This window comes from Pinus tabuliformis, chromosome 2_2 (genome assembly GCF_031772625.1).
Source record: "Pinus tabuliformis cultivar Carrire ecotype Pingquan chromosome 2_2, CPIR1, whole genome shotgun sequence".
In the NCBI taxonomy this organism is placed as follows: Eukaryota; Viridiplantae; Streptophyta; class Pinopsida; order Pinales; family Pinaceae; genus Pinus; species Pinus tabuliformis.
In genome coordinates this window covers 599485294-599507355 of record NC_142300.1, presented here as the reverse complement: position 1 = coordinate 599507355, position 22062 = coordinate 599485294, and the positions used below count along the sequence as shown (strand labels likewise).

The 22062-nt window shown below is 32.1% G+C and overlaps 2 protein-coding genes across 2 annotated transcripts in view; one reads left to right on the top strand and one right to left on the bottom strand.

Annotated features, from left to right (window-relative positions):
- The first annotated feature begins 8487 nt into the window (after positions 1 to 8487).
- LOC149194081 (FCS-Like Zinc finger 10-like) lies at positions 8488 to 9245 on the top strand. The gene is made up of 2 exons (XM_089407223.1): positions 8488 to 8803; positions 9096 to 9245. The coding sequence occupies exons 1-2, from the start codon at positions 8523 to 8525 to the stop codon at positions 9142 to 9144; spliced, it is 330 nt and encodes a 109-aa protein (XP_089263349.1). The 5' UTR covers positions 8488 to 8522; the 3' UTR covers positions 9145 to 9245.
- An 8612-nt stretch (positions 9246 to 17857) lies between these two features.
- LOC149194080 (uncharacterized) overlaps positions 17858 to 22062 on the bottom strand; it is an 89423-nt gene continuing 85218 nt past the window's right edge. Inside the window, exon 4 of the mRNA XM_089405025.1 lies at positions 17858 to 17962. Within this exon, the coding sequence (XP_089261151.1) occupies positions 17906 to 17962 (57 nt within the window). The 3' untranslated portion in view covers positions 17858 to 17905. The remainder of the gene's footprint in view (positions 17963 to 22062) is intronic.

Here is a 22062-nt window from a genome sequence, read left to right as displayed (position 1 = left end):
TACTGAGTCTGGGGTTGACCTTGGGGTATGTACTGCCTGAAGGTATGTACTGTCCTTGAGGTTGCCCCCCAGGCAGTAACTGACTACCTTGAGGTTTCCCCCTAGGCGGTAACTGACTACCTTGGGGTTGCCCCCCAGGTGGTAACTGACTACCTTGAGGTTGTCCCCCAGGTGGTAACTGACTACCTTGAGGTTGAGGATTTGGAATACTACCATACATCATAAGGATTTCTTCCGCGTTCAATGCTTGAGTTCCATTACTACCAGTTGATAACTCATGTTCAGTTGGTTGAGGAGATGCTCCTGAAAAAGTACCAGTGAGTGACTGGTACCCCGAAGGAATAGAAGGACTACCATATAAAAATGTTTCTGGTGATTGGGAAAACATAGATGACTGTCTTTACATGATCGATGAAGGATAATAACCTCTTGGTGTAGGATGAAAAGCAATTCGAGGTGGTGAAAAACTAAGACCTGGGTTTTCTAAAAACATTTTCAATGATACATACCAAGCGTCACTCCTAAAAGGACTGTAGAATATTGATTCACGCTCCCTAAGATTTAAAGTTGGTTGGTTTTCGGGAAGAGTTACGTCTTCGTCTAGACTGACAAGTTCTTCAATAGAAATGAGGCCAGAAGGAAGATTTTGAGTAATGATATTTCCTACCCTAGGTGAACCAAGACCACTAGAAGTTGGAGAAGCAAATCCTGAAGTTGGAGTAGCAGCAGGTTTAGTGTCAGGCTCAGAAATTTCAGGTTCTTCAGCTAATTCACTGGAAGGAGAAATACTACCAGTAACTTCGGAAAATGAAATTGGCTCTTGAATATACTATGTTGTTTGTATTTGATAATCAGGATGAACAATTAAAGATGATTCTCCGGCTTCTGGTGATCCAACTCTACTGTCACTAGGTGATACAAGAGCTCGTAGCCCTTCAAGCTGGCTTGGTGTATACTCAGGAGGTTTCCCCTGAAGTCTACGAGATTGTCTCGGTAATTCAGCCACGATTAAATATTAATTAATCACACGCAAACAAAGAAAATTTCAATAAAACCACCTAAAGTCTCTAAAGAAACAAACAACTGAATCACATGCCTAAAAAATCTAAGAGTTCAAACCACACACAAACAATAACTTCTCGTACTAAAAACACTAGTTGGTGATGAAATCCAACGTAGTAGAATTTTAATATAGAAAGGGCGGTTGGAACAGTTACCCCGACAACCTGCTTAATGAAACAGACTGGCACAAGTTTCTTCACAAAACCATCTCGAGTGAAGAGAACCCCCCAGAGAGTCCAAGTGAGTCTAGTCGATGTCTGCTCCAGGTACAGTGAGATCCTTCCTTCACCGTCACCTTAGGAAATAATCTTAAGTTTATGGACACTAAGGTTACCAACAACAACAAATACAACTGGGGGAACAGTCTACGATCCGATCTATGCGCAAGGGCAGAGTAACAAAGCTCAATCCCCTTGAAGGCTCCTTGACATGGTTAATCTGAGGTTTACCAACAAGTGACCCCAGGCTCCTCGACAATGGTTAATCCGAGGTTTACCGTTTATAATACACACAAATCTTCTATCTTTCCCAATGAAACAAAATTGATTGTCTCAAAGGTTCAGACATGATCTCGTGATTGACTCCTTTAAGAGAAGCTTCCCAGAATGTATCAATTATAATTGGATTTATTTCCTACTGCAAGATGTATCTACTTGTTTGTTTTAACTATCTTGGAGAGTTAATTACTCTCTACTCCAAGATACTATCCTAAGCTATATTGGTGATAAGAGCCCTAGAAATAGAAAAGATTACTAGATCAATTTTAATTAAGCGTTGCTTTTATGGGTTGTTCTTTAAGTCAATAGGTATGGAAATGAAACTTTGATGGTGTGAAGACTCGACTCCAAAAACACTAAAAAAATGCACCTAAAATGATAAGCAATTCGTTTTTCTTTCAATGAAATTCTAGCTAAAAGAAAGAGTTCGAGAATGCAATTATTTAAGAAACAATTCTTTCTTTCAACATGGAAATGGAAAGAAAATCTTTTTTTCTTTTTCAATAAGAACTCAAAACGAGACTAATAATTAATGCTCACAATAAATCCCTTTCCCTTTTCAAAACTTGAAACTACAAAAAACAATTTGCTTCAAAAGAGATCTACAAGTTCTAGAAAATACTCAAAACTACAAAAACTAATTTTGAGATGTAAAAACTTTTAAAAATTTAAATTGAATAAAAAGCTTCAATTCTTTTTGAGGACATTTTATTTAGTTGTTCAGTAAACTAAGAATTCATTTGTTCAGAATAACATACCAATCAAAAACATCCAGATATGTTTTCTTTTGTAAAAATGAAATTCAAAACTTATAACAAATCTTGTTCAAAGATTTGCAAGGGGAAAAATAAATCTATTTCTCACAAAGGATAGATTTCAAAACCAAGTCAGACTCATCAAGAAGACGAAAAGACACCAGGGTGATCTAAGGTTTCTCAAGCTTCTGATCTTTGAGTCACTATAGAGACCAAGTGAAAACCACTCTAGGCATGCAAAACTTCTAGAAAATCATCTAAAACAAAAATACCATCGGAACTCACTCACAAGAGATTTTTGACAGGAAAAATGCAGATCTGGGTAGACACTAAAAACCCTAAATGAAACCTAAACTTAACTGGAAGAAAATATTTTAGGTTTTTCAAAAAATTTTACAGGGTCTGCAGGCTTCCAGAAGAAACAGGTGTGGTCCCACTCTGTTTACTAAAGGAAAAGTGCGAAGATGCCCGCACTGTCTGTAAAGAGAAAGTGCGGTCCCCTAAAAACTTCGAAAAAAACAAAAAATAATCCAGATTCTAAAAACTACCCAAGCCAACATACATCAATCAAAAACCAGAAACGAAAACAATTTTCTCAAGTCAAAACAAAGGAAAACCAAAAACCAAATTCAATTCCCCAGTGGAGTCGCCAATTTGTTGGCCAGATAAATCGATCTTGCGGACAAGACCGATCTCCCTAGTATCAGAAGATAGTCTAGCAACAAACAGACAAACAAATCTATCTTTCTCTAGACATATGTGATTTATAAATAAATACTATAAAGGTGTTAAGACCCTACCTTAGATCCAATGCTTGTTCGTAGTAGCCATCTTTCAGTAGTTCGAAAGAGTTACATTTGAGAACCTGCAATCACAAACAAACAAACATTAAATAGCACCTGCATAGCAAATATCATAAATCATGTCTATTATGGTGATCAAGGAATCCATAAAATAAACCATGAATCAATAGCTTATTGAGAAAAACAAACTTATTTGTATTAACTTTGAAATAAAAGAACCTTACAACCTTTTCATCTTTGATGTTGAACAAGCTCTTCCTGGGGTCTGAAACATAGATTTCCTTTACTTTGACAAGCCTTGCACTCTTCCAAATGAGACCATAGAGGTATGTAATCTCTCCTCATAAAAACTCAACTTAGAAGACCAAGTTCCAACAACATTTCACCTAAAAAATATTCAGCTTCTAACCTCCCAAGTAACCAACCCAATGCTTCTTTTTATAGTGCAGGGGAGGAGGTTACAGGTCCACCTATGAAGGGATAGAATCCTCCTTCAAAGGGATAAGCTCCTCACATCAAGGGGTTAGCTCCTTAAGGTATGGGATGGATGAACCTTAAGAGAGCGAACTTGCCACCTCAAGATTCCTTCCAAAAGCTTCTAGAAATGACTGAAAGTGAGTTTTTTAGAATATACTCATGCCTTTTAACTTTTATAGGGGTCTGTACCTTTAACACAGAGAAAGAGCGGTTAGGTGCGCAGGAGACATGACCATTAGGTGCGGGACTGCAGGTAAGACAAAGAGAAAGTGCAGAACCAGAGTTTTAAAGACTTTAAGGGCTTTTCTCTTACTTTCAAGGCTTGATATGAGGAACTGATGCTTCAGACTTGCAGAGGGGGAAAGCATGAGTGGTAATGAACTCACACAGATAACAGAATGTCAAGGTGACAATTTTTAGTGCAACAAATGTTTGATTAAGTCTTATGTTTTAAGATGGATACAATTTTAGAATAAACAAATAAAATACAAATAGTTGAAACACATTCTAAATTTTATGGATTTTACTTCATCTTTTTAAGGTTACTAAGTCTTATGTTTTAAGATGGATACCGATTTCATTGGCATGTAAGAAAAAATAGAGCACATACAACTATGTCAAACTAGGAAAGCATGATCGTTTCAACTCCATGAAAATAGAAGATCTAGTCTAGTTCCATTGGAAATTTTTCCATACGTATCAAAATAAAGATAGCTACGCAAGAAAGCTTCCATAGTAAAAAAAATGTATATCTTAAAGATACTTATATGGATGAAATAATGGTAAATCGTGACTCAAACTCAGGTTCATTAGCAGTGGCAGTTCTTGGTATCCTCAAAATAAAACTTAATGTCAACATAATGTGTGGTATTAAATGGATGATGATCTCCATCATCATCATCTAGACCCTTAATGTTTTGATGTACTTATCTTGATATACTCACTTCTTCATTAAAATCTCTAATAACTGAAAATTCAATACAACATTCTTGGTTGTGTGCTCATGTTTTGAGTTGTTCTAATCTTCTAATATTTATTTATATTTCCATTTTTGCTAATTTTTCTCTATGTTTTGACTTTTTTATAGACGTTGAAATAGTATACCTTGTTTCTTCAAGTTTCAAAAATAATATTCGGGATTTCTAGTAACTCAGTGCTATATTTTTAAAGTTGTTGGGGTCATATCCAAGATAAAAGACACTAAACAATTTACAAGTAAAAGTATTCCATTTACATAAGCAACTTGTATTTTTTCTAAACAAAGATCAAAGAATCTCATTTATCATACCCATAAAATAAAAAATAAAAAATAAAACCTTCTAATTTTCTTTTCTTATTGGACCTCAAGCAACAAAGTACCGTGTGCTAATTCATAATGGTAATGTTAACTTACTTAAGAAATGGAATTGTAGCAAAAGTTGGATTTCACAAAGCCTTTAGTTAGTGAGTAGAAAACCAAATCTAGGTGAGCTCAGGCTCAAATTAGGATAAAGTTTAATGGAGGAAAACCAATGGCCATTGAAATCATTCTTAAATGACTTGTTAGTATGAGTAAAAACCTTATTAGAATTCAAGATTGTTGATTCTCCCTTATTTAGTTTTCTCAACTAGTACCATAATCAAGTTTTAGCAATGGGGGGGATAGAGAACTAGATGTCAAAAGGGCCTTAACCAGTTAACACCTATTTCTCAAAGTCCACATACCATTATTTATTACCTTGTCAATTTGCGTGAGACAAACTCTAAGATGTATGGAAAACAACCTAGATGATCAGCTAAGGTCCCTACATAATATCCATCATAGATAGAAGTTGTAAAACTCAAAACAACTATAGTGTTTGATTTAGAGGCAACCATCCAAGAGTGAGCAATATCGAGTTTTAGTAGCATAAAGTGAGCTCACGGGGAAAATATACAATGATGTTTCCTTGTTAATTGAAGATAATAATATGTTTAAGCTCAAGAAATGTTTAGAACAAAACCAACAATCACATGCCATTAAAAGGAAAATAACTTTAAGCATTGACATAATAGGAAAAATGAATCAATTGGATCTAGTGAGAGTGTTTGGAAGGAAGAAATGTCGTCCTCCCCACCAGAGTTATAAATTGTGACATGTGTGTCCTTCATGAGCAAGATGTATATATGTGATGATGGAAAGGTACCAACAATCACACCAATTAAGGTAGGGTGGAATATGTTTCAAACAATTATGATGTATATATGTGATAATGGAAAGGCACCAACAATTCCACCACCTTTGTTAGTGTGATCGTCGAAGGTGGGATGAACCCTTGGGCCTTGACGAATTTAGTTTACCCTAAGTATCATCCTCAAAATGAGGAGAAATGTGTGATTGCTTCAAAAAAAATGAGGCAAAACAAGCCCAACAAAGTAGTTTCAAGTATATAAAATTGAAAATAAAATTACCACTCTTCCATAGCATGGTTTTCCCCAATTAATTAATTACATTTACAAAAACAAAAGACTTGATGCTGCAAACTGTTAGAAAGTTTTAAATTACTTTCTAAATGGTAATAACTAGAACAACGAGAATAGATATTAAATACAATTAGCAACTATTTTTTATTGAAGATGATTTTCAAATGCATGATAATAATGAATGAGTGGATTTAATGGTGCATTGATGATAGCTTTGCTTCATATATTTTTGTTGAAGTATATGATGATGATTGCTATATGCATTGTCCATTTTCTTATACCTAGAAAAATATATTAAAAGTGAGAAAATGTGAGCTAAACCACTATTATTCTCAACATTTTGAACCACAAGGTGAGGCTCATAGTTAGGAGCAATGTGGTGTTGATGAGCACATTGCCCCTAATGCCAGTCGCAGCTTGGTGGGTATGTTGCAATATACATGTTGAAGAAGAAGAATGTAAAGATCAAGAACTACTTTAGATTTTGATTATGAGAATGGCGGCATGACTAAATAGGTTTCAAAAGACATTAATAGATAGACATAAACAACTAAGTATTTTAACTTTATGCCAAAATTCACTATGAGGAAAGAGTGAGTATTCAAATTTCAGACCTAATTTTAAAAGACACATAAATGCAATCATACAATACCTCAATAGAAAACCAATACTTTAGAGCAAGAGGATGTGTACTTGGACATTTATGACCATCTCGGTAAATGGGAGAATGCCTATGGGTAGGTTGGAAGAAAATAACCTTTAGAGATGGAAACAACATATATCATTTAAATATCCCCTGCAAAGGGTGCCCAAGAGCAGGCATACCCGCACCCCTTCCCCCTCACCTTGATATGATGTCAGCTCACATGAAAGGGGGTCATGGCTCCCACAATACTTGGCACATTGCATGTGCTTTTGTCACTTCATTGATCATGGCACGAACACTGCATAAGGTTCAATGTCATTTGAATATTGCAGGTCGTATAGGGAGGTACAGATGGACTCAATAGGAGAATTCTACCAGATTGGAGGATGAGAGTAGTGACCAACGAGCATGGATGCTTGGAGATTATGCCCAATAGTTATTGTGACTCATTGGTTTTTTTGCTTGCAACATCGAATAGTCTTCTCCTGTTGATGTATGTCAAGGTCTGGCACATCTAGCCTGTTTGTATCAATTTATATTTACAAGGTGCTCTAGTTAGACGAGGTAGTAGCATCTCAAGACTTTGAAGTGAACTTATGTTACTGTAACAACAACAAAATTGGTCTATACCTAACTTCAACAATACCTACATACAAAAATCACATGAGATAATGATGAAGAAAGTTAACTTGGAGTTGATAAGATTCATAGGGATACATACATGTGTGCCTTGACTCTTATAACCTCAATTGTCTATCTACACAAAAGTATTTTATGTAAAGTTCAAGGATTCACCCTTCATTGCAATCTTTGTTATCTTATTAGTTAACAATTTGCATATCCTTTTACACTAAAAGAAAACAATATATATATATATATATATATAATGTTGAAAACCAGTAAAATATTTATCATTCTACTAATTTATTAATAAAATTATTTTGCAAATTAAAAAAAAAAATATCCATAACTTTAACCAATAAAATAAAATAAAAATTTACTTATTTGATGAATCTACACTACCTAGTACCAGGATTTGAAATCTGAAAAAGCTAGATAAAAAAAATAAGAAAGAAGTAGCACAAAAAACAAAAAACAAAAAGATAATTCTACACCAAATTCAGGAAAACACAAAAACGCAAGATGAAAATGCTTTTTACTGCTGAAATGGTGAACCGTAATTCGAAAAAAGCAGGCTCCAATGCTTTTCCCATAGATCTGACGTAAACCGTTGGGATTCAAGAAAGCAGGATCCAATGTGTTTTCCATAGTGCCGACGTAAACCCTTTGCATCTGGTGAACGTTGGCGAATTATCTAGCCTTTGATTAATTGTTAAAAAAGCATTCGACTTAGGATGCTTCAGTGGTATGTGTAACAGAATTTCTGTCCGTTGAAAGGAAGTGTATATATACATCTAGCCACCCAAATTTAGCATTTTCTGCCTCCTCTGTAGCATGAATGATTTTAGGTATTTTCGGATGTATACTTGGGACTCTGGGTGTCGCTTACAGCACAGTGACTACATTTGGGCATTTCAAGATTCAGCAAGATTCTTATGGTTTGTGGTATGTGAGTGTACCCTTGCGCAGAGGATCAGCAACTCATTGGCCTCCCCTTCTAGGAAGGGTTCCTGTGTGCCATTGATTAGGAATTCTCAGAGATGGGCTCCTGCTGTATTAGCAGTGGAGAAAGAGTTTGTAGCACTGACGGAAAGTTGAACAAGATTATAGAGTTGGATCACTCATTGGCATGAGGAAAACAGGTTAGATCCCCAACTGGGTTCTCTTAATTAGGAAGCAAAGTGAAACAATACTGATTGGTTTTCCTTTTGTAGTTGCAATGCCGAGCTATCAGAGTGGAATGGAGCATTCAGAGAGCTATACTTGTGTTACATCCCACGGTCCAAAATTGAGCACAAAACACATCTATACCCATTCCGGTATGGAACGTGAAACTGTGCAATACCCTGTTCAAAAACAACATCAAAGCCAAATGCGGGATGTTGCATCGCCACCCGGGAGAAATTCAAATGTTGCAGTGTTTCCTGTTACCAATTTTCTCAGCGCTTTCTATCTCTGCAAACGGCAGTTAGGCCATGGGAAGGACATCTACATGTACAGGTCTGTTATAATTATCATATCATGGGTTTTCTGTTAGAGATTGATTTAAAGTTTGTAGAATCAAATGGAAAATTGATTATAGCTTCAGGCCAATGATTCTTTTTCATTGCACATCCAAAAAGCCTGTTCAATTAATCTAGAATCTTGAGAGTGAGAGAACTCACTTAGTTAATGTGTGGTTTCAATAGCCCCTCGGATTTTTTGTGTGGTCATATGTAAAATTTGGGTTGGACATTTCTGACAACCCATGCTTCAAGAGTTAGTCTCATTCTGTGTTTGCTGATTATTGCAGAGGTGACAAAGCATTCTGCGGCTCCCAACAGATTTTGATGGATGAATGAATGGAAGCTTTTAAATCGATTGCTTCTTCTTTTGGTAGCAAACTTTTCTTTAGCGAGTTCAGCTACTCTGCTAAGACAGGAATGGGAACTGTCCGAGCAGGGAAAGGCATGTCAGTGTCTGTCTCGCTCGGATCTGGAGGTTGTAGGAAAATACACTGTGGTAGAATTTCTATGCGTTGAAAGGAAGTGGGTATATATACATCTACCCTCCAAATTTAGCATTCTCTTCCTCCTCTGTCCATCGCCTGCTCGCTCTGTCTGTCTGTGGGGATTGGGAGTCTGAGTCATGTCATGTCTGTGTGTGGTCAGGAGTTTGAGTCTGAGTCTGAGTCATGTCATGTCTGTGTGTGTCATGTCTGTGTGTGTGGTCTGGAGTTTGAGTCTGAGTCATGTGGGTCTATGTGACAGAGGAGGAAGAGGCCTCAGGCAAGCCTCCATTTGGATCATCTCATTTCATTTCAGGGAGAGCCTCTCCGCAAGGGTTTTTGGTTTCAGGTAAAAATATTTCATTTTCTATAATTTGTTCATTGTTTTGCTTCGAATCTTTGGTATAATTACATTGTTTATTTTTTATTAACCTATTCTCCAACTCTCTCTTCTTAGGGAAATGTACAAATTGAGATAAGTGGCTCAATAATGTGGCTCTCATGCTCTATGTAAATTTTGTGTGATTTTAATTTGTAATCTAAGGCACCCATGGAAAATTAGGATGTTCAAATCCTGACTGGCGCACCCCCACATGTTTTTCCCATTGATTATTAACCTCAAAAAAGCAATTTCTTAAGAAATCTAATTCCTATTTGTTATTTACAGGTGAGAACGACTCATAAACAATATTATAATCGTTCACACTTTCCTGTATTCAAATTGCTCATCAGAGATTTTTGGTTCAGGGCCTCAGGTATTATAATTGTTGTGTTTTTTCTATGAAAATCAATCTCTTATACTATACTGAGACTTACTTTGTGCTATAATTCTTTTATTAAACAAAATTCTTTGATCTTCTGTTACAGAGTTCTGTCCATGGAGTTCTTCCCCAGAAAAAAACAGAGTTCTGTCCATGGAGTTCTTCCCCAGAAAAAAGCAGAGTTCTATCCGTGGAGCTCTTCCCTAGAAAAAAGCCACAACGAGTCTCAACTCCAGCTCCAGGTATGCGCTGGCTCCCTCTCTCAAATGATTGGTAGATCAACCCTCCTGGAATTAAATTAAATTTTCCAGCATTTCTTAACGCCACTGTCCAGTCACTTTTATAATCTTATTTATTTTATTATAATTAAAATTGAAATCAGTGTTTGATAGGATAAGTTTCACACTTGAACACAAATTTGGAAATCGTTGGTTAGGGAATATTGGTTAAGTTGAAAATCACCCTAGCATCCTCCCTGCAAAGAAAATAAGTAAATCCTAAACCTTTAGGCATCCAAATCTTGACTCTTTGAACTCTTTTTTTTAATGAGCTTTAATTTGATTAAAACAAAGAAAATTACCAAATCCTACTCAATGCTCCCCGACTCTTAATTTTTCACTTTAAAAACTCCTAGCTCTTGCTTCAAAACTCTTAGCTCTTGCTTGATTATATATATAATATATTTTTTTAAACAGTAACTTTGGGTTACATTGCTTCCAAATCCGGAACTCAATCCGCATATGGAAAATCCTTCTTCCTCGGCTTCCTTCTATATTTGCTTCATGCATAGGGATTATGGAAAATCCTTTTTCCTTGGCTTCCTTCTATGTTTACTTTATGCATCGGGATTAATTTAATTCACTGAAATGTCTCCAATTTTTTTAATTCGATCAGAGCATCATCCTCCCCGCAAAGAAACCCTTTTAGGATCCCAGATTTTGACTATCCTTGAACTCTTTTTTTTAAAATGAATTTCAATATTGCTCCCGTACTCTTAATTCACATTAAATTCTTCTGGCTCTCCATTCAATTTAACCAATAATATGTTTTTATAAAAGATTTTTAAAAATTAATTTTAAAATTTACTGCACATAAATGCATATTTTCATTATATGTAGAAAATAAAAATTATTCTTACAAATTGAAAACTTTTTGGTTTTGCAGGTCTACTTCGAGATTGACATCCAGGAATGGTTCATAATTATATGTTTATTCAAAAAAATATGAACGTAGCTATACATTCATTGTCTTTCTCTTTTTCAGAGATTTTCTTTGTAATAATGTCAGACTTATGTACATATAAGTATTAATAAAAGTATATTTTTTTGTTTAGGGAGGATGGGGCCCCATTCTCTTTAGAGTTGTGTAGCATTTATTGTTTCCATGTTTTTATTTTTATTTTTTATTAAACTTACACATACCAAAATACATTTCAGGTATACACATTTACTTTTTCATATCGTCATTAATTATAATTGAAATATTTAGTTTTATATTTCAATTCATAAAAAAGTGTTAGACAATTTTTATATACATGCAAACTATACAATTTCTCAAATAAAATAAAAATAATGAATAATTTCATAAGCAAACTATTTATATTATTTTAGTTTTCTCTTTTTCTCTTTTGCAATTTTTATTTTTATTTTTATTATTATTATTTTAATTATATTGTATATTAATTAAATTAAATTAAATAATTATATATTATATATTAGGTTGATTGGTAGATTAAATTTGTATGTTGATATGAAATTGTATGATGTTTTTATTTAGCTAATTGAATGTGCATATATATATGTGTATAGGTGGTTTTCATAATGTTTGTATTCTAAGTTGAAATTGTATTTATGTTTGTTAATTTGAGTTTTTCTTATTTGAAATTGTAGGTTGTGTTGAGTAGTTGAAATTATTTGAAATGATGTTTGCTTTATATTTGTGTGTGCTTTGAAAATTTGTAGGTAAGTTATTTTTGCAATGTTTGTTTGTTTGATAAAATGAATTTGTATGTTGATCCAAAATTGCATGATGTGTTTATTTAGCTAATTGAATTTGCATATGTATGTGTGTATATAGGTGGTTTTCATAATGTTTGTATTCCAAGTTAAAATTGTATTATGTTTGTTAATTTGATTTTTTCTTATTTGAAATTGTAGGTTGTGTTGAGTAGTTGAAATTATTTGAAATGATGTTTGCTTTATATTTGTATGTGTGCTTTGAAAATTTGTATGTAAGTTGTTTCCACAATGTTTGCTTGTTTGATGGTTGATCCGAAATGTATGATGTGTTTATTTATTTCACTGAATTTGCATATGTATGTGTGTATAGGTGGTTTTCATAATGTTTGTATTCCAAGTTGAAATTTGTATGTAAGTTGTCCTTGCAATGTTTGTTTGTTTGATAAATTGAATTTGTATGTTGATTTACAATTGTATTATGTTTGTTAATTTGAATTTTCTTATTTGAAATTGTATGTTGTGTTGAGTAGTTCAAATTATTTGAAATGATGTTTGCTTTATATTTGTAGGTGTGTTTTGAAAATTTGTATGTAAGTTGTTTTAGAAATGTGTGTTTGTTTCATAAATTGGATTTGTATATTGATTTGAAATTGTATGTTGTGTTGAGTAGTTCAAATTATTTGAAATGATGTTTGCTTTATATTTGTATGTGTGCTTTGAAAATTTGTATGTAAGTTGTTTTGGCAATGTGTGTTTGTTTGATAAATTGGATTTGTATGTTGATCTGAAATTGTATGTTGTGTTTATTTATTTAATTGAATTTGCATATGTATGTGTGTATAGGTGGTTTTCATAATGTTTGTATTCTAAGTTGAAATTGTATTGTGTTTGTTAATTTGAATTTTTCTTATTATTTAAAAATGTATGTATGATTGTTTGGAAATGCTTGTTTGTTTGATAGATTCAATTTGTATTCTGATTTGAAATTGTATGATGTGTTTATTTATTTAATTGAATTTTTCATAATATTTGTATTCTAAGTTGAAATTGTATTATGTTTGTTAAATTGAAATTGTATGTTGTGTTGAGTAGCTACAATTCTTTGAAATGATTTTTACTTCATGTTTGTAGGTGTATTTTGAAAATTTGTATATAAATTGTTTTGGTAAATTGAATTTGTATGTTTATCTAAAATTGTATGATGTGTTTGTTTATTTAATTGAATTTGCATATGCATCTTGTGTATAGGTGGTTTTCATAATGTTTGTATTCTAAGTTGAAATTCTTTGAAATGATGTTTGTTATATATTTATATGTGTTATTTGAAAATTTGTATGTAAGTAGTTTTTGCAACATTTGTTTGTTTGATAATTGAATTTGTATGTTGATCCGAAATTGTATGTTGTGTTGAGTAGTTCAATTTTTTTGAAATGATCTCTGCTTTATATTTATAGGTGTACTTTGAAAATTTGTATGCAAGTTGTTTTGGCAATGTGTGTTTGTTTGATAAATTGGATTTGTATGTTGATCTGAAATTGTATGTTGTATTTAACTGAATTTGCATATGCATGTGTGTATAAGTGGTTTTCATAATATTTGTATTCTAAGTTGAAATTGTATTATGTTTGTTAATTTGAATTTTTCTTATTTAAAATTGTATGTATGATTGTTTAGAAATGTTTGTTTGTTTGATAGATTGAATTTGTATTCTAATTTGAAATTGTATGATGTGTTCATTTATTTAGTTGAATTCTTCATAACGTTTGTATTTTAAGTTGAAAGTGTATTATGTTTGTTAATTTGAAATTGTATGTTGTGTTGAGTAGCTGCAATTCTTTGAAATGATTTTTACTTCATGCTTTGAAAATTTGTAGGTGGTTTTCATAATGCTTGTACTGTGAGTTGAAATTGTATTACGTTTGTTAATTTGAATTTTTCTTATTTCAAATTGTATGTTGCTTTGAGTATTTGAAATTATTTGTATATGCATGTTGGTGGTTTTGACATAGATGTATGTGTGTTTTGAAATTGTGTATTTATATTATAGATTAAATTTAGATATGTATATTTATTAGTTTTATATTTTATTAGTGGGTCTTTATTTTTTGTATTTTATAATATAAGTAGTGTGTATTCATATTAAATTATTATAGATTAATTATGTGAAGTTTTAAGATTGGTTATAGTAGTTTCTTAGGTTATATTGTTGAAGTATTTATTTATTTAAATATACTAAATAAAAATAAATTTATATATCTAATTTTATAAATATTATTTTCTCACTTCTTTTTTAATCTTTTATATTTTTTTTTTTTAATTTTTTTTTTCTTATTTCCATTTGATGTTATATTATTTTAATTTTTTTAATAAATATCACAAACATAAAAACCTCATATGAATAATAATATAATAAACTTCTAATAAAATTTATAAAATAATCGAAATAATACCTTTAAGTTTTTAATAAATTTAAAAAAAAAATTAATATGGTTAATATATTTTATTTTGAAATCAACATATTAAAAAAATTCACACTTTCTCTAACCAACAAATTAATAAGATTATTATTTTCAACCATCTTAACAATATATTAAAAAAATCACATTCATCTCATAAATCAATATAATAAAATTATTTTGGCATGTTGATATGTTAACAACCCCATATCAACAATGCATAGTTTTTGGGGCAAATTAGCTTCCACCTTCCCGTGGTTGACCCTGTTAGTAGAGATGTTTAATATCTCGAAGCAAAGAGAAGCTTTTTTATTTTTAATACAAATGAAAATACAACTTTAATGAACAATATGTGCAATAAACATAGATAAATAGACATTAAAAATATTTAAAGAACAATATGTAGCAAACATAGAGACCAACCATAAACCTACTTCAATAAATATTAATAAACAATTTTAATGAATATAATGTCTTAAACATAAACTTGGATAAATAAATATTAAAGAACAACTTTAATGAATAACATATAGAACCATAAACCTAGATAAATAAAATATTAACAAATAATTTAATGAACAACCATGTACCAAACATAGATAAAAAAAGAAAAATATTAAAGAACAATTTCAATGAACAACAACCTAAAGTATATATATATATATATATATATATATAAACAACTTTGAACAACAATCAACCAAACATAAATAAATAAATATTAAAGAAGAACTCAATAAAAATACGCCATAAACCTAGATAAATAAATATATTAAAAAACAACTTTAATAAACAATAATGCATTAAAGAACTATAATGAACAATATGTACCAACCATAAATCTAGATAAATGAGCATAAATTCATCTTACAAACGGATCCAAACATACATAAAAAAAAATAATAAAGAACAACTTTAATGAACAACATTGTACCAAACATGGATAAATAAATATTAAAGAACAACTTTAATGGAAGATACCTCATAAACCTAGATAAACAAATATATTTAAAAACAATTTTAATAAACAATAATGTATCAAACTTGATAAATAAATCTAGTGAACAATATGTACCAACCACAAATCTAGAAAACCAACATAAATTCATCTTAAATATGGATCTAGCATGAGCCGAGAGCGAATCAATTTCTTTAGTTTCAATTTTTTTTATGAGTTATTTTATTTTTTTATTTTTAGATTCTTTTTTTAATTTTATTTTGTGCAACATGAGCAAAATTTCAACTTTATGAACAAATCTTTATAAGAAAAACTAATAAAATAAAATAAAATTCTCTATATTTAAAATTAAATATAGATGTGATCTTTTCTACTTAAATATATTGTTTCATTTATGAATAAAATTCAATAGATGTATTGTTAAAATTATTTTTTTAATCTATTGGATTTTAAAAAAAAAATTATTTTGTGCGCAAAATTTGAACTTTATGAACAAATTTTCATAAGAAAAACTAATAAAATAAAATATGAAAAATAAAATAAAATTTTCTATATTTAAAATTAAATATACATGTGATCTTTTCTACTTAAATATATTGTTTCATTTATGAACAAAATTAAAATTCAATAGATGATTATTTTTTTTAATCTATCATTAATGTATATTATTCAACATACATTAATTTCAAGTGACATATTTTTAAAAAATTCTCTTTTTATAACCATCAATTTTAAAGGTTAATTCTCTTTATTCTATCTTATTGTTTTTCAAACAATTTACTTGTAATATTTCTATATGGTTAATTTCCAACATAATATTCAACTTTATAATATTTCTAGTTGAACACAATGCTTAACCATTCCTAAATCAATTTTTCAAAGTTTCGTCTATTATTATTTGTTGCATCCACTCCATATTTGTAGTTCAACATCACAAATCATTAAATTTGAAAAGAATTCATGTGATCCAAATTATTGACATGATAAACAAAATTCAATTCAATTCAATATTTTAATTTTTTTCAGAAGAAAAAGAGATATATTTATATTGAGGCAATATAAGCAAAAACCATGTTAGGTACATATAGTGGAAACCTGTGGTTCCCTGAGTCTGAGACAAGAGCATGCGATAGAAAACTATAGATGGAAAAATTTTACAGATTTTGAAAGGTACCACCCATTTAGAACATAATGCACAAAATAGATAGCGTGCTGTAATATTGTCTGAAGAGGCCAGACATCAGAATAGTCATCAGAGACAAAACAGAAATATAATACCCGGACTATGCGGACACCCGGAACTTATTTCGGCAACCTCCTCGGGATCGAATCATAGAGAGCAGAGATGTTGAGTAGAACAGACTTGCAAGGGAGCTTTGAGTCTTCAAAGATCTTGAGGTTCCTCCATTTCCAAGCACACCATAACATAATGGGAAGGATGACTCGCTTAAATTCTACTTGCCTTCCCCACCACTCGAACGCTGCATGGATAGAAATAAAACCAAGGTGAAGAAAATGAAAAGAGATAGCCAAGTGATACCAGATTTGTTGGGAGGCCTTGCATTGGAAGAACATGTGAAAATTTGTCTCCTCGTCAGCATCGCACATCACGCATCTACTTGGGCCGTGCCAGCACCTCTTCCTCAAATTTTCCCATGATAAGTTTTTGTTGTTGAAAACTAACCATGAGAAGATAATTCATACAATTAGATAATTCATACAATTACGGTTTTTATTCCCTTTTTTAAATAGAAAATTCATACAATTAGAAGTTGTTTGTTCAAATAAAATACATGAAATTTCTTCTAATTTACAACTAACAAATCAAAGGAAACATTCCTTAGATTTTCTCATAAAATATTCCTTAAATAAAAAAAATTAATAATACATTTTTAATATATAATCATCATATTAATTATTTAATATTTACAATTTAATAATACATTTTTAATATATAATCATCATATTAATTATTTAATATTTACAATTTATTTTTTATATTTTTTCATTAATTTTATTTTACTAATTAAAAATAAACATATCAAAATATTTGCATTTCAAAAATCAAATTTCATGACATTTCATCCCATATTAAACATTACAAAGATAATTCATATATAATCATAATTAAAACAAACTTATTTTATTTTATTAATTAAAAGTATACTTATTATATAATTTCAAGAATTTTTAATATATTATCAAATATGTTTATTTGTAAAAATAAATTTCAACATTTATATTATAATCAAAACTAACATTACTATCATTTTAATATAATAATTCCCAGATTAATACAATGTCATTAAAATTAAAACTATTACACATTCAATTTTTTAATTTTAACAAAATCGCCTCAACGAACTTTAAATTTCAAGTACAACCACAATAAAGAATTTCAAAGATATATATAGATGGAGTCATATTGTAAGTCTCATGGATCAAAGAACAAGTCTCAAAGTCATAAGTCATTATTGATTGATTAGAACTTCTGAGGCCATTGATCAAACCCTCCTCTCCGTAATAATCTAATATTTTCCTGCATTATAGATAACCCAATTCAAATTAAAGCTTATATTCCATTTTATAATTAAAATGGAAACAATATACACCATTAAATATTATAATTATCATACTCAAAGCTATATACACCATTAAAATATTTTACAAATTATCAAAGGAACCTAAATAGTAATTAAGTGAATTAAAAAAATTAAATTATTAAAAAAAATTAAAAAAACAAACTCAAAAATATAAAGTGAGATAATATGAGAGATAATCTACACTAAAAAAATAATAATCTACAAGATTACTGAAGGCTCTTGAAAAGTTTGTTTCAAAGTTGTAATCCACTTAATTACTTCAACATTGTTCCTATCCATTCCATCATAGGCACCATTATTCCCAAGTTAGTGATCTAACTCTGGATTTAAGATGTGTGAGCTTTGCACCCATTCTAGCCAAAGATTTCTTGTTAAATTTCTTCTCATTTTAGTTCCTTGACTCAACACTCAACCCATATTCTAGCCAAAGATTTCTTGCTAAATTTCTTCTCATTTTAGTTCCTTGACCCAACACTCAACCCATATGCATGAAATCATGCTCGAGGCCCTTCGAATATTGACATTTCAATTGAAAAAATTACCCACCTAACTTGCCTTTGTATACGTGGGATTTCTAGGGGCTCCCAATGAAGTTGTGGCTTTTTTCCCTAGTGTAGATTGCATCCCCTCTAAGTGATTTTCCCACCCTCGACTTCAATATGGAGTTTGCATTAAGGTTTATTTGTGTCTAAAGACCACCAGGCATTTGTGTTCATTAAAGTTCGTAATCGGGTCAAAGCAAACAAGTTCAATACATTATGTATCCCGCATTTTACTTTCCCTCTCAAATCATGGACCATCGCATATGTGACCATTTATGACCTAGGTTGACCAAGAGGTCAACCTACAAAGCTCCCTAGGCAATGAGTATGTGGTGTCTAGGCTGAAATGTTTTTGAAAAATAAAGGTATAGTGCAACAAAACCCTCACCCCAAAGACAACTACCCCTTAGTCATTCCTCAACGAAAATAGCCAGTGTCCTTTTAGTGCCATGAATCAAGGAGTTAGTGAGTGGAGAGCACACTCTCTAGCAAACCACCCACATAAAGTGGGTTAAATGTGTTAGGGGCCCACTGGAAGCAATGACAAGATTACAACTATTTCCATACAAAGCAAAGATTACAAGTAAGCCTTTAGAAAGTGACCCCATGGGATTTTTGGGATTTGAAAGACCCTAACAAAAAAATACATTGCAAGAAGCACTCAACAAGTGCAATTCCATTCAATGAAAATTGGGGGAAAACCTACAAAAGCTTTCAAGGTTTTTCTTCATAAGGAAGCTAGTGAGAATATTTCTACCTAAAAGACACCCTCAATATTCAAGCAAGAAACCCTCTAGTGTGCCCCCTTAGTCCAAACCCTAGTAGTAGGAGTTGAAGCTCTTAGATATTTACTAAGCTATAAGGTGAATTTGGGTGCAATTCAAGGCATGGAGTGCACAATTCATTTCACCTTACCTTGATTTAGAGAGTTTATGATTGAGTAGAGTGGCCCTTCACATTTATGTGGTGTTGTTATGAATCATTTGCCGACCTTTACATTTGTTCTTTTTCTGCTTCATGGGTTATATACGTCTATAAATCTTCTTGGAGATGATTTAAGGGTTTGGCACATCCTTTATGATCAAGTAGAGTGGCCCTTCACTCTAAGAATTCTTCTTGCTCTAGGGTCTGACTTATCAACAACGTTGAAAGACTACTCCATGCCTTATCGTGTCTTATCGTTAAGATATGTCCTTCAAAGTAGGTCGGAATTCTCCAATATATCTAAATAAGGTGCCCCTTGCCCCCAGTGCTGGCGGTTAAAGCTCTTAGCTATCTCTACCTCTAAGGTGAATTTGGGATACATTCAAGGAATCCTCTTCCCAAACTAGAGGCTAGGTAATTAGTCAAAGGCCACACTAATGGTGTCACTTTACTAACAACCTCAAGAGGCTAGGTAATTGGTCAAAGGCCATAATGACGATGTCGTTTATATTAACAATCTCAAAGGACCAAATTTCTAAGGCTCATACCATGGAGAGTCTAGAGACCTATGTGGTCTCAAGATAGAGAACTTGGTGGGATAAAACATAGCCAATGGCATTTGTTGGGCTAGTTAGCCTCTTTGTTGCACTTTATTAGTGTAGCTTCACAAGAAATTCTTCCTTTGCACTAGCATGTAGTTGCATTAATTCACTATGAATCAAAAAAAAAAAAAAACATGCATATGTTCACACCACTTATAGTTGAATTTCCATTTTGTGAATTAATGCAACAACATAAATTCACTACCATTAATCATTTCTATTTATTGTGCCTCTCTTGGCTTACTATTTAATAGTGGTCCCCCTACTAGTTTGTTACTATTATATGCTCATGATCTTTGATGTAATCAATTGTACTTGCCCTAATTACATAATTCGCCAACTTGCTATCTCCATCTCCATTACTCACGCGCCTCTTGGCTTACTATTTAATAGTGGTCCCCCTACTAGTCTGTTACTATTATATGCGCATGATCTTTGATGTAATCAATTGTACTTGCCCTAATTACATAATTCACCAACTTGCTATCTCCATCTCAATTACTCACGCCCACCACCACCCCGCCCCAACATCCACCCCAACTTCACTTGTTCCCCTCCTAGTTACTAGTCCATACATGAAATTAGTTGTCACCCTACTAACTATTGATAAAGGGATCTTCTTTTCATGGATATGGGATCCCATGAGATCTTTCATTGAAAATGTGAGCCATAATAATAAGAACATAGTTATAGCATATACCCAATCATCGCCACTCAACAACGTAACTAACATACCACATGTTATCAACTCATAGCCATATTGTGATCAATATATAAATGGCACACAATGCATGTTATCAAAGCATGTCATCATAGGTATTATATCAACATCATTTCATGATCAAAACAGAACAATTATCACAAGCTAATAAAGAATATAACTTGTACATAATTATAAACCAACCACAATCGATCAAGTCGGGGCCTCGCCAGATGGGAGGTCACAAGGTCAATTCCCGAAAGCTGTTGGGGTCAGGTCTGTGATGGCCGAAAGGTTTGATCCCCGCTGATCAACCGTGGACGTAGCGGCCACCCAGTGACCAAGGGTGTTCGTGAACCACACAGGAAGCAACAAAAAAAAAATTATAAACCAACCACAATGGGTCATGCATGTGTTATTCACAATGATATGGCAGAGAAACAAACAACATCATGTCCATAAATTCAAAAATAATATGAAATCATCACATACTACTAATTCCATACCAAAAAAAAGATTACAAGTAATCTTCAAAAAGTGACGCCATGTGATTTCTAGGGTTTGAATGGCCCTTACAAAAAAATACATTGCAAGCACTCAACAAGTGCAATTCCATTCAGTGAAAATTGGGGACCAACCTACAAAAGCTTTCAAGGTTCTGCTTCCTAAGGGAAGCCAATGAGAATATTCTACCTAAAAAGCCACCCTCAATCTTCAAGCAAGAAACCCTCTAGTGTGCCCCTTAGTGTCAATCCTCGTGGTGGCAGTTGACGCTCTTAGATATTTATTAAGCTACAAGGTGAATTTGGGTACAATTCATGGCATGGAGTGCACAAGTCATTCGACCTTACCTTGATCTAGAAAGTTCATGATGGGGTAGACTAGCCCTTCACATTTATGTGGTGTTGTTATGAATCATTTACTAGCCTTTACATTTGTTCTTTTTTTGCTTCACAACTTATATGTTTATAAATCTTCTTGGCACATCTTTTATGATCAAGTAGAGTGGCCCTTCCCTCTAGGAATTCTTCCTGCTCTAGGGTTCAACTGGTTAATAACATTGAAACATTACTTTATGCCTTATCATGTGTGTCTTACCATTAATATATGATCTTCAAAGTAGGTTGGAAATTTCAAATATATCTGACAAAGGTTTCCCCCCCAACGTTGGTGGTTAAAGCTCTTAGCTATCTACTTAGCTCTAAGGTGAATTTGGGTGTTATTTGAGGAATCCTCTTCCTAAACTAATGGCTAGGTAATTGGTTAAA

Coding starts and splice junctions, on each gene's coding strand:
- LOC149194081 (XM_089407223.1), top strand. CDS start 8,523: ATGCCGAGCTATCAGAGTGGAATGGAGCATTCAGAGAGCTATACTTGT. Junction 8,804..9,095: donor AAGGACATCTACATGTACAG/GTCTGTTATAAT, acceptor TGATTATTGCAG/AGGTGACAAAGCATTCTGCG.